Below are 17,063 nucleotides of genomic sequence, written 5' to 3' on the forward strand. Positions count from 1 at the left end.
TTAATCATTTTTTCAGCTCTTCCCATCTAAGTATTTCTACCAGTTTTCTTGACAGAAAAATATTTTCATACCAAACAATTTCTTACAGCTTGAGATAATTTATGAAGTTGTTTGTTTCAGAATTTTCAAAAGAAAAACCAATGATGATAAAATTTTGATCAGCTACTAGGCATTTAATAAATGCTTATTTAATGAATATTAATGAATGGCATTTTTAGTAAAGTTTTGGTTTTTCTTAAACTCTTTTTAAAAAAATATTTATTTTTAAAATTTATTTATTTGGTTGCGCCAGGTCTTAGTTGCGGCTGGCGGGCTTCTTAGTCTTACTCTTATCGTTTAATAAATTCCTAAGAGTTTAATATTTCAAACTGTAAATTTGCCAAAACACTTTCTGTAGCTCTTGAGTCAGCTTTGTACACTGTTGTATAATGTCATTTTAATTAAAGGAAGAAATTATTTTAAAAATATTGTGAAGTTGATGCAAATTTAACTCTATAATTGTTTATAATCCTGTAGGTAATTTCCCCATGATAAGTGACGATTTGGTTAATTCTTATCATCTTCTGCTGTGTGCTTTGGACTTAGTTTATGGAAATGCCCTTCAATGTTCCAATCGTAAAGAACTTGTGAACCCTAATTTTAAAGGTACGTTTGTAAATCAAAGACTATCAGACAACTCACATTTCTACATTATGTTTACTGTTGGGAGTTGTACACATACTACAGCTTTCCTAGCATCAGAGAACATAAATGCTTTTCAAAGCTTCATCACCGTAGTTATCCAGAGTACTTATAACTAGGCGTTGAGCTCTATGTAAAAATATTTATGGAAAAAGAAATTGCAATTATCATAAAGTTTAAAGTCTTAGATGACAACTTTAGAAGTTTCTGAAATATATACCCAACAAGAAGGAATTTAAAAACCTGGAATAGCAAAGATGACATTAGAGCTCACGGTGATTTTCTACATTGGTGTTTCACGCCTGACACACAGGAGGAGGTCAAAGCAGATTTATTGAAAGAATCTGCATTTCAGATCTTTTCTACAGAAGAGGAGTAGCTATGGTTCTAAAATAAGTAAAATGAATTTAAAACTCTAAGAGGTGTTTGGAAATGATAGTTATTTTGGCAATCCATTTAGTAGGCTTTAAGGTATATAATTTCTATGAACGATATACAGTAAGAGACCAACTTATGATGTATAAAAGCAAATATTAAAAAGTCTTTATTGAGCTAGTATATAATGCTGCTGCTGTTTGAATCATACCTTGGTAGGATTCTGAGTGATTGTCAGTTGTGGAGTGGTTACAATTAGAATTTCAGCTTGTCTGAATCTCAAGGTAGATTTTTAAAGTTAGTGGAGTTAATTCCTTCAGTTGCTTCTGATCTGGTAAGTTTAACGTTCTCTGTATTCTGTCTTTATTTCCTTCCTGATTCCCTTCTATGTTTCTATGTAGCTGCTTCCCTTCATTTTTTTTCCTCTTCTTTATTTCTCTTGCATTGAGTCTAGAACAAGAAGGGCTGTAAATTAATATGATAAATACATATAATATAATTAAAGTATATAAAGAGTATGTACTTTGAACAGTAATTTTTTTCAAAGTGCTATTTTTTATTTGAATGTAACGCTTATTGGCAAAATTTTATTTTTCTGGTTTTTAGATCTTATAGCAATATACTAAATTATTTTTTTAGTTTTTCTTTTTTAACCATCTCCAGGTAGATAACTGAATAACTGAAATCTTTTGAGCAGTGATACACTTTACCTCTATTTGCTATTTTTGAAGTATATTTAATAGGCCCTTACACTATTTCCTGTACACTCATGTGCTAACTCAAGTGCTGATTAGACTCTCTATTATTTATATTTTAGTTTATTACAGTTTGGTTTATGGAATGCTACCTGCTATCTCTATGGTTTTACCCATCACAGGCCTCTCTGAAGATTTTCACGCTAAGGATTCTAAACCTTCCTCCGACCCACCTTGTGTCATTGAGAAACTCTGTTCCTTACATGACGGCCTAGTTTTGGAAGCAAAGGGAATAAAGGAACATTTCTGGAAACCCTATATTAGGAAACTTTATGAAAAAAAGGTTTGTAAGTAGTAAAGAAATAATTTGAAAATATCTTCTGGGCAAAGACTTGATTTAATACGATGACTTAAGGATCTTTTCTTTCATCATAGCTCCTTAAGGGAAAAGAAGAAAATCTTACTGGTTTTTTAGAACCTGGGAATTTTGGAGAGAGTTTGTGAGTACTTCTGTTATAAACGTACTTTAGTGTTTTAAATTATGTACCTAGGAAACCTCAGAGTTTCATGTTTTTATTGTTTGTATCCTGGAAATTTAGAATATGTCTTGTGGCAGAATATAGGGATGCAATAAAAAATTCTATCAACTATTACTCAAAGCACATGTTTTAGATTTATTGAAAATTGTATGGCTGTTCTTTAAAGCTTTAATAGTTAAACTTTTGGGTCATGATTTTTGAAATAAAGAAATTCTTTTGGAACTACACAGGTGAAGAATGATGATGTGGAAGTACTGAGGTCTTCACACGTGCCTGGAGCAGCTAAGAAAGATAATTAGGCTTCTCACCAGAAGCTGTACCTACCAGGCAGCTTGGTACAGGATACCCATCCTGAAATACTGTCACCAAAATATACTTACTATACAATGCATGAGCATAATGGAGCAAGCTTGCATTTTATACTCCTCAGTTTTTATAATTAACAGTGATCCCACTAAAACTTAACTTTCACAAAATTATTAGAATTTTTAGTAAATGAAAAAAATGAAACAAGTAGCCTAAAACAACTGAAATGGCAGTTCTGTGAGTATACATTTTGCCTATTTTTCTTCCCTATAGTAAATCCATCAATAAGGCCTATGAGGAGTATGTTTTATCTGTTGGGAATTTAGATGAGCGGATTTTTCTTGGAGAGGATGCTGAAGAGGAAATTGGGACACTCTCAAGGTGTTTGAATACTGGTTCAGGAACAGAGACTGCTGAAAGGGTGCAGATGAAAAACATCTTGCAGCAGCACTTTGACAAGGTGAGTTGAGCCATGCCAGAAGAGTGGAAATACAGGAGCAGACATGCCAGAGGTTCTATTTTATTTTGGTAATTGTGTGTGTAGGTGCGTTTTACTTGCTTCCAGTGTGAAAAAGAAAATTCACATCCTACTTATCTTAATTGAAAAAGATACCTCTACGTTTACTGTTTTAAATTTTGTCAACCTTGACTTTCAAAATTTTTGGTTAGATCTGAGAAAAAGAATTTAATATAAATGTAAATGAATGTATCATGCTGATGATTGTTGGTTTTGAGAAGTTGGGCCAGTCATATAGAGCCCATATTGAACATAGTAAGTGTTTAGAAAATGTTGATTGACCCAAATTGGTACCTTCTTCTAAGAGACTAGAGAAACTGAGAAATCTGTAGTCTTTAAGGAAGTTCTGTTAAACTGAGTTTCAGGATCGTGTGTTATTTCATGCAGACACTTAGGATGATGGTGACTAGGAGTTTCCCTTCTGTTGTGTGGTGTTCATACAACAGAAAATAAGCAACTTCTGACAGGTGCTTCCAGAGGCAGTGTAGCTAATTCCAAGCGGTAACTCACCTGTAAGACCAGACTTAAGACTGGTTTGCTTTCTCATTCAACAAATATCTCAAGGTATGCTGTATGCCAGATTGTGTCCTGGACACTGGGGCTATGTCAGTGAACAAAACACCTATGAATATCCTGGAATTTACTGATGGCTTGGATCTAGGGTGTGAAAAAACAGAGAACAGTGATGACTCCAGTTGAATGAATGGTATAAGAGCTTCCAAATGCCTAAAAAGTCTTCAGTGATCTAGCCCTGCTACCTCTCTGAATTCATCTCCCACCACTTTCCTCCTCACCCTTTCCACTCATGCCACATTAACCTCCTTTTTCATTCTTCAGATATGCCAAGCGTACTCCCAACTCAAAGCCTTTGCTCTTGCTGTTTCCTCAGCCTAGAGCATGTTTCTTCAAGATACTCATGTGGTTTACTTCCTCGCTTCCTTCAGATCTCTGATAACCTGACTACTATACAAAATAATAACCACTAGCATCCTCCCCTACCTCAGGACTTGCTTTCCCCCTTACTCTGCCATTAGTGTTCCTGTTAGTATTTATCAGTGTCTGATGGTTGGTAGGTAGGTAGGTAGAAAGAAAGAATTGTTTGTCTCAAGATAATAAATACATAGAAAGAAAGAGAGAGAGAGAAGGAGAGAAAGAGAGGGAGGAAGAGAGGGAGAGAGGAAGAAAGGAAGGAAGGATAGATGGATTGTTTATTATCTGTCTCCCTGCATTAGAATATAAGCTTTATGAGGTCTGTTACCAGTGTTATATTCAGTGCTTGTAGGCATTCCATAAATATTTACTATTGACATTTATTGAGGGGAAAGAACAAGTCTAGGGGGGCAAAAATCAAGAGTTAGAGTTATGAGCACGTTAAGGGTGAGATGTCTTTTAAATATTCTAGTAGAGGAGTTAAGTAGGCCGTTTAGAGATACAAGACTAGAGCTCATAGCAAAAGTAAGGACTGTGTATGTATGTATGTATGTGTATATATATATATATATATATATATATATATATATACACATACCCTTAGGATATATATAGTGTCATTAGGATACAGATGGCTTTTAAAGACCTAGAATTAAGAGAGGTTACCTAGTAGTATGAGTTGATAGACAATAAAAGAGGTCTAAGGAGTTAAAGAGAGACTCTTCTTGATCAGAATGCACAGGAAGCTTTAAACTAAGAACTTAAACAGGGCTACCAAGAAGCCCCATGCTGACCTTGAGGACTACAGGCAGGAAGTTGTTTGTGGTCGTCGTATTGTCGTTTCCTTTGTGGAAGCGCTGCTACCTGTGGGCCATGTGGTGAGATGCTGCTGGCTACTGTTGCTTCTCCTCCCAGCAAGGCACTGGTTCATATACAGGGAAGAAGGTGGCTGTAAGAAAAGCTGTGAAATATAGGGAGAAATCTGAATGTAGTTAATCTACCTAGATCATCTTATTGACTAAAAAAAAATTACAGAATTAATTTCTTTGAAACAAAGTGAAAGTCTTGGCTCTACTCTTGTTTAGTTCACAGAGAAAGCATATAGATTTATTTCTGTATGGCAAATTTCTGTGTTTTTCTGTATCTCATGAAACTTGAATAGTTCTGTTGCCAGGTAAAAATTTTTCTGGGTGTTTTTACAACTATCTCTAGAATAAGCACATTTAATACATACGGAAATATAGACTATCTTGAATAGTAAAAAACTCTTTAGCTATCTTAACCTTTCAGAGTTTGTTGGAAAAATTAGAAAAGATATTTTATTAGCCTATGTATTTTTTTAACATCTTTATTGGAGTATAATTGCTTTACAATGGTGTATTAGTTTCTGCTGTATAACAAAGTGAATCAGTTATACATATGCATATATCCCCATATCTCTTCCCTCTTGCATCTCCCTCCCTCTGACCCTCCCTATCCCACCCCTCTAGGTGGTCACAAAGCACTGAGCTGATCTCCCTGTGCAATGCGGCTGCTTCCCACTAGCTATCTGTTTTACATTTGATAGTAAATATATGTCCATGCCACTCTCTCACTTTGTCCCAGCTTACGCTTCCCCCTCCCCGTATCATCAAGTCCGTTCTCTAGTAGGTCTGTGTCTTCATTCCCGTCTTGCCCCTAGGTTCTTCATGACCATTTTCTTTTTTTCTTTTTTTTTTTCAGATTCCATATATATATGTTAGCGTACGGTATTTTTCTCTTTTTGACTTACTTCACTCTATGACAGACTCTAGGTCCATCCACCTCACTACAAATAACTCAATTTCATTTCTTTTTATGGCTGAGTAGTATTCCATTGTACATATGTGCCACATCTTCTTTATCCATTCATCTGTTGATGGACACTTAGGTTGCTTCCATGTCCTGGCTATTGTAAATAGAGCTGCAATGACTCTTTTTGAATTATGGTTTTCTCAGGGTATATGCCCAGTAGTGGGATTTCTGGGTCGTATGGTAATTCTATTTTTAGTTTTTTAAGGAACCTCCATACTGTCCTTCATAGAGGGTGTATCAATTCACATTCCCACCAACAGTGCAAGAGGGTTCCCTTTTCTCCACACCCTCTCCAGCATTTATTGTTTATAGATTTTTTGATGATGGCCATTCAGACCGGTGTGAGATGATACTTCATTGTAGTTTTGATTTGCATTTCTCTAATGATTAATGATGTTGAGCATTCTTTCATGTGTTTGTTGGCAATCTGTATATCTTCTTTGGAGAAATGTCTATTTAGGTCTTCTGCCTATTTTTGGATTGGGTTGTTTGTTTTTTTGATATTGAGCTTCATGAGCTGCTTGTAAATTTTGGAGATTAATCCTTTGTCAGTTGCTTCATTTGCAAATATTTTCTCCCATTCTGAGGGTTGTCTTTTTTTTTTTTTTTTGCTTTAATTTCCCAGTGTTTATTGAGCTTTATTTAATACTGTAGTTTTTTGAGGGTTATGAATCTTAGGAATGTAGAGAATATGAAACATATTACATTACTTTAGGTGGAAAGTTAAACCATTTGTAATTTGGAAATGTTGTTCTAATTTTTATTACATAGGATACTTGCACTGTTTTTTTGTTTTTTCTTTAACATCTTTATTGGAGTATAATTGCTTTACAAGGGTGTGTTAGTTTCTGCTTTATAACAAAGTGAATCAGTTATACATATACATATGTTCCCATATCTCTTCCCTCTTGCGTCTCCCTCCCTCCCACCCTCCCTATCCCACCCCTCTAGGTGGTCACAAAGCACCGAGCTGATCTCCCTGTGCTATGCGGCTGCTTCCCACGAGCTATCTGTTTTACGTTTGGTAGTGTATATATGTCCATGCCACTCTCTCACTTTGTCACAGCTTTCCCTTCCCCCTGCCCATATCCTGAAGTCCATTCTCTAGTAGGTGTGTGTCTTTATTGCTGTCTTACCCCTAGGTTCTTCATGACATTTTTTTCCCCTTAAATTCCATATATATGTGTTAGCATACGGTATTTGTCTTTCTCTTTCTGACTTACTTTACTCTGTATGACAGACTCTAGGTCTATCCAGCTCATTACAAATAGCTCAATTTTGTTTCTTTTATGGCTGAGTTAAATATTCCATTGTATACATGTGCCACATCTTCTTTATCCATTCATCTGATGATGGACAGTTAGGTTGTTTCCATCACCTGCCTATTGTAAATAAAGCTGCAGAGAACATTTTGGTACATGACTCTTCTTGAATTATGGTTTTCTCAGGGTATATGCCCAGTAGTGGGATTGCTGAGTCATATGGTAGTTCTATTTGTAGTTTTTTAAGGAACCTCCGTACTGTTCTCCATAGTGGCTGTACCAATTCACATTCCCACCAGCAGTGCAAGAGTGTTCCCTTTTCTCCACACCCTCTCCAGCATTTATTGTTTGTAGATTTTTTGATGATGGCCATTCTGACCGGTGTGAGATGATATCTCATTGTAGTTTTGATTTGCATTTCTCTAATGATTAATGATGTTGAGCATTCTTGTGTTTGTTGGCAGTCTGTATATCTTCTTTGGAGAAATGTCTGTTTAGGTCTTCTGCCTATTTTTGGATTGGGTTGTTTGTTTTTTTGATATTGAGCTGCATGAGCTGCTTGTAAATTTTGGAGATTAGTCCTTTGTCAGTTGCTTCATTTGCAAATATTTTCTCCCATTATGAGGGTTGTCTTTTGGTCTTGTTTATGGTTTCCTTTCCTGTGCAAAAGCTTTTAAGTTTTATTAGGTCCCATTTGTTTATTTTTGTTTTTATTTCCATTTCTCTAGGATGTGGGTCAAAAAGGATCTTGCTGTGATTTATGTCATAGAGTGTTCTGCCTATGTGTTCCTCTAAGAGTTTGATAGTTTCTGGCCTTACATTTAGGTCTTTAATCCATTTTGAGTTTATTTTTGTGTATGGTGTTAGGGAGTGTTCTAATTTCATTCTTTTACATGTAGCTGTCCAGTTTTCCCAGCACCATTTATAGAAGAGACTGTCTTTTCTCCACTGTATATTCTTGCCTCCTTTATCAAAGATAAGGTGACCATATGTGCGTGGGTTTATCTCTGGGCTTTCTATCCTGTTCCATTGATCTATATTTCTGTTTTTGTGCCAGTACCATACTGTCTTGATTACTGTAGCTTTGTAGTATAGTCTGAAGTCAGGGATCCTGATTCCTCCAGCTCTGTTTTTCTTTCTTAAGATTGCTTTGGTTATTCGGGGTCTTTTGTGTTTCCATACAAACTGTGAAATGTTTTTTTCTAGTTCTGTGAAAAATGCCATTGGTAGTTTGATAGTGATTGCATTGAATCTGTAGATTGCTTTGGGTAGTATAGTCATTTTCACAGTGTTGATTCTTCCAATCCAAGAACATGATATATCTCTCCATCTATTTGTATCATCTTTAATTTCTTTCATCAGTGTCTTATAATTTTCTGCCTACAGGTCTTTTGTCTCCTTAGGTAGGTTTATTCCTAGATATTTTATTCTTTCTGTTGCAATGGTAAATGGGAGTGTTTTCTTAATTTCACTTTCAGATTTTTCATCATTAGTGTATAGGATTGCAAGAGATTTCTGTGCGTCAATTTTGTATCCTGCTACTTTACCAAATTCATTGATTAGCTCTACTAGTTTTCTGCTAGCATCTTTAGGATTCTCTATGTATAGTATCATGTCATCTGCAAACAGTGACAGCTTTACTTCTTCTTTTCCAATTTGGATTCCTTTTATTTCTTTTTCTTCTGATTGCTGTAGCTAAAACTTCCAAACCTATGTTGAATAATAGTGGTGAGTGTGTGCAACCTTGTCTTGTTCCTGATCTTAGTGGAAATGGTTTCAGATTTTCACCATTGAGGATGATATTGGCTGTGGATTTGTCATATATGGCCTTTATTATGTTGAGGAAAGTTCCCTCTATGCCTGCTTTCTGGAGGCTTTTTATCATAAATGGGTGTTGAATTTTGTTGAAAGCTTTCTCTGCATTTATTGAGATGTTTATATGGTTTTTCTCCTTCAGTTTGTTAATATGGTGTATCACATTGATTGATTTGCGTATATTGAAGACTCCTTGCATTCCTGGGATAAACCCCACTTGATCATGGTGTATGATCCTTTAATGTGCTGTTGGATTCTGTTTGCTAGTATTTTGTTGAGGATTTTTGCATCTGTGTTTATCAGTGATATTGGCCTATAGTTTTCTTTCTTTGTGACATCTTTGTCTGGTTTTGGTATCAGGGTGATGGTGGCCTCGTAGAATGAGTTTGGGAGTGTTCCTCCCTCTGCTATATTTTGGAAGAGTTTGAGAAGGACAGGTGTTGCTCTTCTCTAAATGCTTGATAGAATTCGCCTGTGAAGCCATCTGGTCCTGGGCTTTTGTTTGTTGGAAGATTTTTAATCACAGTTTCAATTTCAGTGCTTGTGATGGTTCTGTTCATATTTTCTATTTCTTCCTGGTTCAGTCTCAGAAGGTCATGCATTTCTAAGAATTTGTCCATTTCTTCCAGGTTGTCCATTTTTTTGGCATATCGTTGCTTGTAGTAATCTCTCATGATCCTTTGTATTTCAGCAGTGTCAGTTGTTGCTTCTGTGTTTTCATTTCTAATTCTATTGATTTGAGTCTTCTCCCTGTTTTTCTTGATGAGTCTGGCTAATGGTTTATCAATTTTGTTTATCTTCTCAAAGAACCAGCTTTTAGTTTTATTGATCTTTGCTACCGTTTCCTTCATTTCTTTTTCATTTATTTCTGATCTTTATGATTTCTTTCCTTCTGCTAACTTTGGAGTTGTTTTATTCTTCTTTCTCTAATTGCTTTAGGTATAAGTTTAGGTTGTTTATTTGAGATGGTTCTTGTTTCTTAATGTAGGATTGTATTGCTATATACTTCCCTCTTAGAACTGCTTTTGCTGCATCCCATAGGTTTTGGGTTGTCGTGTTTTCATTGTCACTTGTTTCTAGGTATTTTTTGATTTCCTCTTTGATTTCTTCAGTGATCACTTCATTATTAAGTAGTGTATTGTTTAGCCTCCATGTGTTTGTATTTTTTACAGATATTTTCCTGTAATTGATATCTAGTCTCATAGCGTTTTGGTTGGAAAAGATACTTCACACGATTTCAGTTTTCTTAAATTTATAGCCTATGTATTCATGCTTAAACTCTTGATGTTAAGTTATATGTTTTTCATATTTGTTTTCAAAAATTTCACTTAAACTTATTTCTCTGAAGGTCTGTCTGCTTTGGGGGGAAAAACTGTGATACGTTCTAGTAACTAAAGGTAAAGAAGGGCAAGAAGACTGAAGAAGGCTATTCTGCATCTGGTTGTATACTGCATCTAAGAATGTTTGTTTTATCCTCTCTGTGAAGCAAATTTGATTATTTTTTATTTTTTATAAATTTATTTATTTTATTTATTTACTTTCGGCTGCGTTGGGTCTTCGTTGCTGCGTGTCGGCTTTCTCTAGTTGCGGCGAGCTGGGGCTACTGTTTGTTGCATTGTGTGGGCTTCTCATTGTGGTGGCTTCTCTTGTTGTGGAGCATGGGCTCTAGGCACATGGGCTTCAATAGTTGTGGCACATGGGCTCAGTAGTTGTGGCTCACAGGCTCTAGAGCGCAGGCTCAGTAGTCGTGGTGCACGGGCTTAGTTGCTCCGTGGCATGTGGGATCTTCCCGGACCAGGGCTGAACCCATGTCCCCTGCATTGGCAGGTGGATTCTTAACCACTGCGCCACCAGGGCAGTCCAAATTTGATTATTTAGATGAGCTTTTGTTAAATCATGGATATCATTTGGGCCAGATTTATTCTCAGCTTTCCTTTGTCAATCTTTGAGTAATTACAACAATAGCAGTAGATGGGAATGGTGAAATTCTGTTTGTCAGAGATAGCCTTAATATTTTCATGCTTATGTTTGCCTTCAAGCTTAAGTTTTGAAGGAGGAATAATAGGGAACTATGCCTTATCTTAAACATTTAACCTTTTTTTTAATTTTTACTTTTTTTTTGGCTGTGCCACACGGTGTGGTTGGTGGGATCTTAGTTCCCTGACCAGGGATTGAACCTGGGCCCTCAGAAGTGAAAGTGTGGAGTCCTCACCACTGGACTGCCAGTGAATTCCCATAAACATTTAACTTTTAAGAGACAAACTTCTTAGTTGGCTGAAGTGCAGATTGTCCTTTCACACAATTTCACATGGATAGTGGTGGCTCTTGGTGGTGTAACGTTTAAATTCCAAGAATAGTGACAGAAATCACTAATATTTATTAATAATATAAAGTTCTGATTAGCTTGAAATTCCCATTCATGAAGTAATTGAAAATAATTTAGGTCTTTTTGACCTAAAATAATGTTCTTTTTCCTCCTCTTTAGTCTAAAGCACTTAGGATCTCTACCCCACTTACTGGTGTGAGGTACATTAGGGGTAACAGCCCTTGTGTGACTCCAGTTTCTACAGCTACACATAGCTTGAGTCGTCTTCACACCATGCTCACAGGCCTCAGGAATGCACCAAGTGAGAAACTGGAACAGATTCTAAGGTTAGTTTGAGCCCTTCTTGTCTTCTAAGATTTGGTTGTTGACTATTTTCTAATTTTCTATTTTAATTTTTCACCCTTTGTGCCTTAATTCACCCACTGATAATTTTATATCAATTGCATGCTCAGTTCTGTTGTTAGTCCTTAGAGGACATAGCAATATAAAACGTATGAATAGAAAATGACCCTTTTTTTCTCAGTATCTTAGTCTTCTTGGGCTGCTATAACAGAATATGGTGGACTGCTTATAAACAACAGAAATAAATTTCTCACAGTTCTAGAGGCTGGAAGTCCAAGATCAAGGTGCTAACAGATTCAGTGTCTGGTGAGGACTGCTTCCTGGTTCATAGATAGCTGTCTTTTGCTGTGTCCTCATGTAGCAGAAGGAGGCAAAGGAGCTCTCTAGGGTCTCCTTTATAAGGGCTCTAATTCCATTCAGGAGGGCTCCACCCTCATGACCTGATCCCTCCCAAATGCCCCACCTCCATACACCATCACAATGGGGATTAGATTTCAACATATAAATTTGGGGCAGGGGGTAAGGAGGGGGGCAACATGAACATTCAGCCCATAGTTCTCGATTTTTTTTTAACACAGTTCAGGAGGAAGTAACTAATAACACTAGACACTGTAGAATAAAGCACCAAACTATCTATTACCAGTTGTTCTCTCTTAAGATTTCAGGGAAGCGGGGGATCTGTAAAGATGGGTGTTTGTCAAAGGGCTTCAGGAAGAGGATTGGACATGAGCAAATTTCTGAAGGGTTGGTCAGATTTGAAAAGATAGCCAGTTAGATTCATAACCAATGTAAAACCACTGTAACTTTCTAAGTTTTATAAAACACCCTTAGCCTGAAAAGGAAGTCAACTACCTTTAGTTCCTTTGATCTATGTGATACTAGTAGGAATATCAGGGAGCATTAGTGAAAAACACAATAGACTGACTTTCATTACCTGTGCATAATTTTTGGCAAATTTATTTGATGAAATTACCTCCAAGACTGCTCCTATTCCTAAAAATTTATGATTTAATGATGTAGACTCTATAGGAGCCAATTTGATTTCTGGTGATATGGTGTAAGAAAGCCCTGTATAAACATACAGTAATTTCCCACTCATAGCTAGACTCATTAAATACCAAGGCTGACTAATTTTCCTGTACATTTTCATGAAGTCTGCTCATTCATAAACTTGATTGTGATTGACACCCAACAGGGTTTGTCTGTATGGCCTCTTCCTAAGTCATATTTCTCAGATGGACCTTGTTTACCTAGAATTCAGAAGCATTTTATAAATACATTTTAGAAGCCTGTCTTAACTGTTATGTCTTCCAGATCTCTTTACAGTCTCTAACTAGGAGTAGCAGCTTCTTTAATCTTAAATAACCATTAGTGGAGTTAAATATTGCCAGTAGATACTAGGTAAAACCAAAGAGTCCTGTTTTTGTAACCTCTGTGTATGTTCATAAATAAAATTCTGCTTGCATATGATATTCAGTAGCCATCTCTCCTGGGATTATAATTGATTATATTTCCTTTATAATTTTCTAAACTTGCTGCATTTTTATAGAGAATATTTATGTTTATGATCGAGATAAAGACATAGTTGTTACAAAAGCCCACATGGGGGCTTCCCTGGTGGCGCAGTGGTTGAGAGTCCGCCTGCCCATGCAGGGGACACGGGTTCATGCCCCGGTCTGGGAAGATCCCACATGCCGCATAGCGGCTGGGCCTGTGAGCCATGGCCGCTGAGCCTGCGCGTCCGGAGCCTGTGCTCCGCAACGGGAGAGGCCACAACAGTGAGAGGCCCGCGTACCACAAAAAAAAAAAAAAAAAAAAAAAAAAAGCCCACATTGGTGATCATCTGTATTATGCTTCTGCATGGAACATATATTGCCTTTCTAGTAAAAAAGAAAAAAGAAAAAAATCAATGAAATAAACTTCATTTTGGAGGAAAAAATGTAGAATGTCAGTAATGATTTATATGTTTGTTGTAGTATAGATCATATACCCCTTCTTTCTGTTTTCTTCTAGGAGTTCTTAATAAGAGTTGTACTGCCCTCTAGGGAAACAGTTGAGGGCAATTTTGTTTGTCATCAGTGATTGCAGATGTGTAGACTAGGTGGGTCATGCACATCAAATAGGCACAGGTCAAAGTTGCTAAACTTAACTGCAATAAAAGGAACAGCTCCAGGAAAGAAATATTTTTTCATTCAAATGGTAATACTAACACCTTTGATAAGGAATTATGGGATCTCCTGGATTAATAGGGAAGTGTATAGTTTCTGTTTGAAGTATTTTATATTTACAGGTTAAAATTACTCTGAAATTACAGAGTTGTAAATAGCTTATCACTTTGTGACTTGACAAAACCTTTAAATCAGATAATTTCTTCTTATTTTTTTAGGACGTGTTCCAGAGATCCAACCCAGGCTATAGCCAACAGATTGAAAGAAATGTATGAAGTATATTCTCAGCATTCCCAGCCAGATGAGGATATCAGTAATTGTGCTAAAGGTAAGGCTTAATATTATCTATATTGTTCTCATCTTTGAAACTTAACTACATGCATTCCTTTCTTGGAAACTGAGTCCGAAATATGAAGAAAAAATTTGACTTTAGACTGAGGGCCAGAATATGGATGTCCAACTTTTCTGTCAACCAACTGATTTCTGGGCCATTCTCAATAGAGAGAAATTTTAGACTGATAATCTTTATTATGTTGGACTTCTGGCATTTTAAAAAAATCTTTGGTTTTCATTTGTAGACTGGATTTTCAGTATAGAACTATAGTGATTCTTCAAAATGTTAAGAACAAGGACAGAATATAATAGTTGTTACATGCCCAGACCCATTGAAGTTGTTTGATGTCATGAAGTATGAATACCAAGTAGGAGTGGAATAATAAAACAATTACATACCTCTTAGCATAGAGCTGCTCTATTCAAAATACAACAACAAAAAAAAGTGTGAATCTTGATGGAATGCTATTGCAGTTTTTTTTTTTTTTTTTTTTTTTCTTTTTGCGGTATGCGGGCCTCTCACTGTTGTGGCCTCTCCCGTTGCGGAGCACAGGCTCCGGATGCGCAGGCCCAGCGGCCATGGCTCACGGGCCCAGCCGCTCCGCGGCATATGGGATCCTCCCAGACCGGGGCACGAACCCGTATCCCCTGCATCGGCAGGCGGACTCTCAACCACTGCGCCACCAGGGAGGCCCGCTATTGCAGTTTTTATGTGCAAATTTCATTTCACAATTTTAGAAAAATTTCAGTGTTACCAGGAAGAAGAAATTAAGGAATCTTAGAGATGATTGAAATAGCAACTGTACGAAGTACATGTATATGAAGTGTTGGGTTGGTTTTTACATTTTATTCTGCTGTAGGGGATGGGATGGACCCTCATTTTCCACAATATTTATGTTCTTTGCATTTGATTTTTGTGTTTTTTATTATTTATGCAGAAATTGCCAGCAAACATTTTCGTTTTGCAGAGATGCTTTACTATAAAGTATTAGAATCTGTTATTGAGCAGGAACAAAAAAGACTGGGAGACATGGATTTATCTGTGAGTAAATAGCTAATGTACTGAGCACCACAATAATATGTAGTTTCCTTTCAGCCCCACCCACCAAAAAAAAAGCCATTATTGGAAAAATAATATATGGTTTTGAGGGAATAAGATGGGCATCTAAGGAAACTTGTGTTCTGAGTCCTCTTACGTCCAGTCCTCCACTTAGTGTTTCTCATTGCAGCAGTTTCTGTGGGTAGTAAGACTCTGTAGTCAAGGATTAAAACATTCAGACTTAACCTTAATTGAGGTTTTTAAATAACATAGAGTTTTAATTCAAGCCATGTATAGAATAAATTGAGTATTGACTATATAGGAATTTAACATAAATATTCAACCATTGATCTTTGGCTAAGATAATTTTTCTAGATTGTACAAGTGATATTACTTTTAATGACATCAATAAAAATAATTTTTTTTTTTTTTTTTGCGATACGCGGGCCTCTCACTGTTGTGGCCTCTCCCGTTGCGGAGCACAGGCTCCAGACGCGCAGGCTCAGCGGCCATGGCTCACAGGCCCAGCCGCTCCGCAGCATGTGGGATCCTCCCGGACCGGGCACGAACCCATGTCCCCTGCATCGCCAGGCGGACTCTCAACCACTGCGCCACCAGGGAAGCCCTAAAAATAATTTTTTAAAATTAATTTTTAAAAACATTTTAGAGAAAATTGTAAAATTGACAAATAATTGTTCTAACTCCTTGTAACTATTTATCTCTTATTCTATATAAAAATCTGGCTGTGTATACAATGGAATGTTACTGAGCCATAAAATAGAGTGAAATTCTGCCATTTGCAGCAACATGGATGGACCTAGAGAATATTATGCTTAGTGAAATAAATCAGACAGAGAAAGAAAAATACAGTATGATATCACTTACATATGGAATCTAAAAAATATGCGAAACAGAAACAGACTCATATATAGAAAACAAACTTGGGTTATCAAAGGGGAGAGGGAAGGGGGAAGGGGCAAATTAGGCGTATGGGATTAACAGATACTAACTACTATGTATAAAAATAGGTAAGCAACAAGGATATATTGTATAGCACAATTATAGCCATTTTCTTTTAATAACTTTATTTAGAGTATAATCTGCAGGAATACTGAATCACTAGGCTATATACCTGAAACTAATATAATATTGTAAATCAACTGTACTTCAATAAAAATATTATATGGCTATATATGGTTGTAGGAATTTAAAAGGCCGTTTTAGGACAATTTTTTAATTTTGAAAACATACAGAAGGGTATACAAAGGTTTCTAAGTGTTAAAGCTTTGTTTTTTTTAATAGGGCATTCTGGAACAAGATGCATTCCACAGATCGCTCTTGGCCTGCTGCCTTGAGGTCGTCACTTTTTCTTATAAGCCTCCTGGGAATTTTCCATGTATTACTGAAATATTTGATGTGCCACTTTATCATTTTTACAAGGTATTTTTAAAAATCTGAAACTGATGAGGAAATTGTAGATGAGATCTACTTCCTGTGGTTAGCCATCTAACTCATTTTAATATATGAGTACATTTCTTCTATTTTAATTACATATTTAATAATTTCCACTCTAAATGGGGAGCAGAGAAGAAATAGGAGTCTTAAGAACTATATATATTCTTTCAATGTATTATATAGACCTATTTTGTGTAAAAGTTTCATATAATTCCTCCTTTTGTCTGATAAAGTCTTTTAGAATACTTTCATTTTATGAGCTAAGAAGGTTTTAGAAAAGTAGCAAACATACCACTAGCTAATCGTGATAGCAACCTTCTTTTTTTAAAAAAAATATTGACTTATTTATTTGGCTGCGTCAGGTCTTAGTTGCAACACGTGGGATCTTCGTTGCAGCATGTGAGATCTTTCATTGAGGCACTCAGGCTCAGTAGTTGTGGTGCAGAG

The 17,063-nt window shown here is 36.3% G+C and overlaps 1 protein-coding gene across 3 annotated transcripts in view; it reads left to right on the plus strand.

The window, feature by feature from the left end:
• The window catches only part of RBL2 (RB transcriptional corepressor like 2), a 51,056-nt gene that overhangs the window by 11,486 nt on the left and 22,507 nt on the right, over positions 1-17,063 (plus strand). For all 3 annotated transcript variants that reach the window (XM_060083447.1, XM_060083448.1, XM_060083449.1), the window contains 8 exons: positions 517-645; positions 1,934-2,094; positions 2,187-2,251; positions 2,870-3,056; positions 11,439-11,605; positions 14,008-14,117; positions 15,061-15,164; positions 16,464-16,601. In XM_060083447.1, the coding sequence (XP_059939430.1) occupies positions 517-645; positions 1,934-2,094; positions 2,187-2,251; positions 2,870-3,056; positions 11,439-11,605; positions 14,008-14,117; positions 15,061-15,164; positions 16,464-16,601 (1,061 nt within the window). The remainder of the gene's footprint in view (positions 1-516; positions 646-1,933; positions 2,095-2,186; positions 2,252-2,869; positions 3,057-11,438; positions 11,606-14,007; positions 14,118-15,060; positions 15,165-16,463; positions 16,602-17,063) is intronic.

This window comes from Mesoplodon densirostris, chromosome 19 (assembly GCF_025265405.1).
Source record: "Mesoplodon densirostris isolate mMesDen1 chromosome 19, mMesDen1 primary haplotype, whole genome shotgun sequence".
NCBI lineage: Eukaryota > Metazoa > Chordata > Mammalia > Artiodactyla > Ziphiidae > Mesoplodon > Mesoplodon densirostris.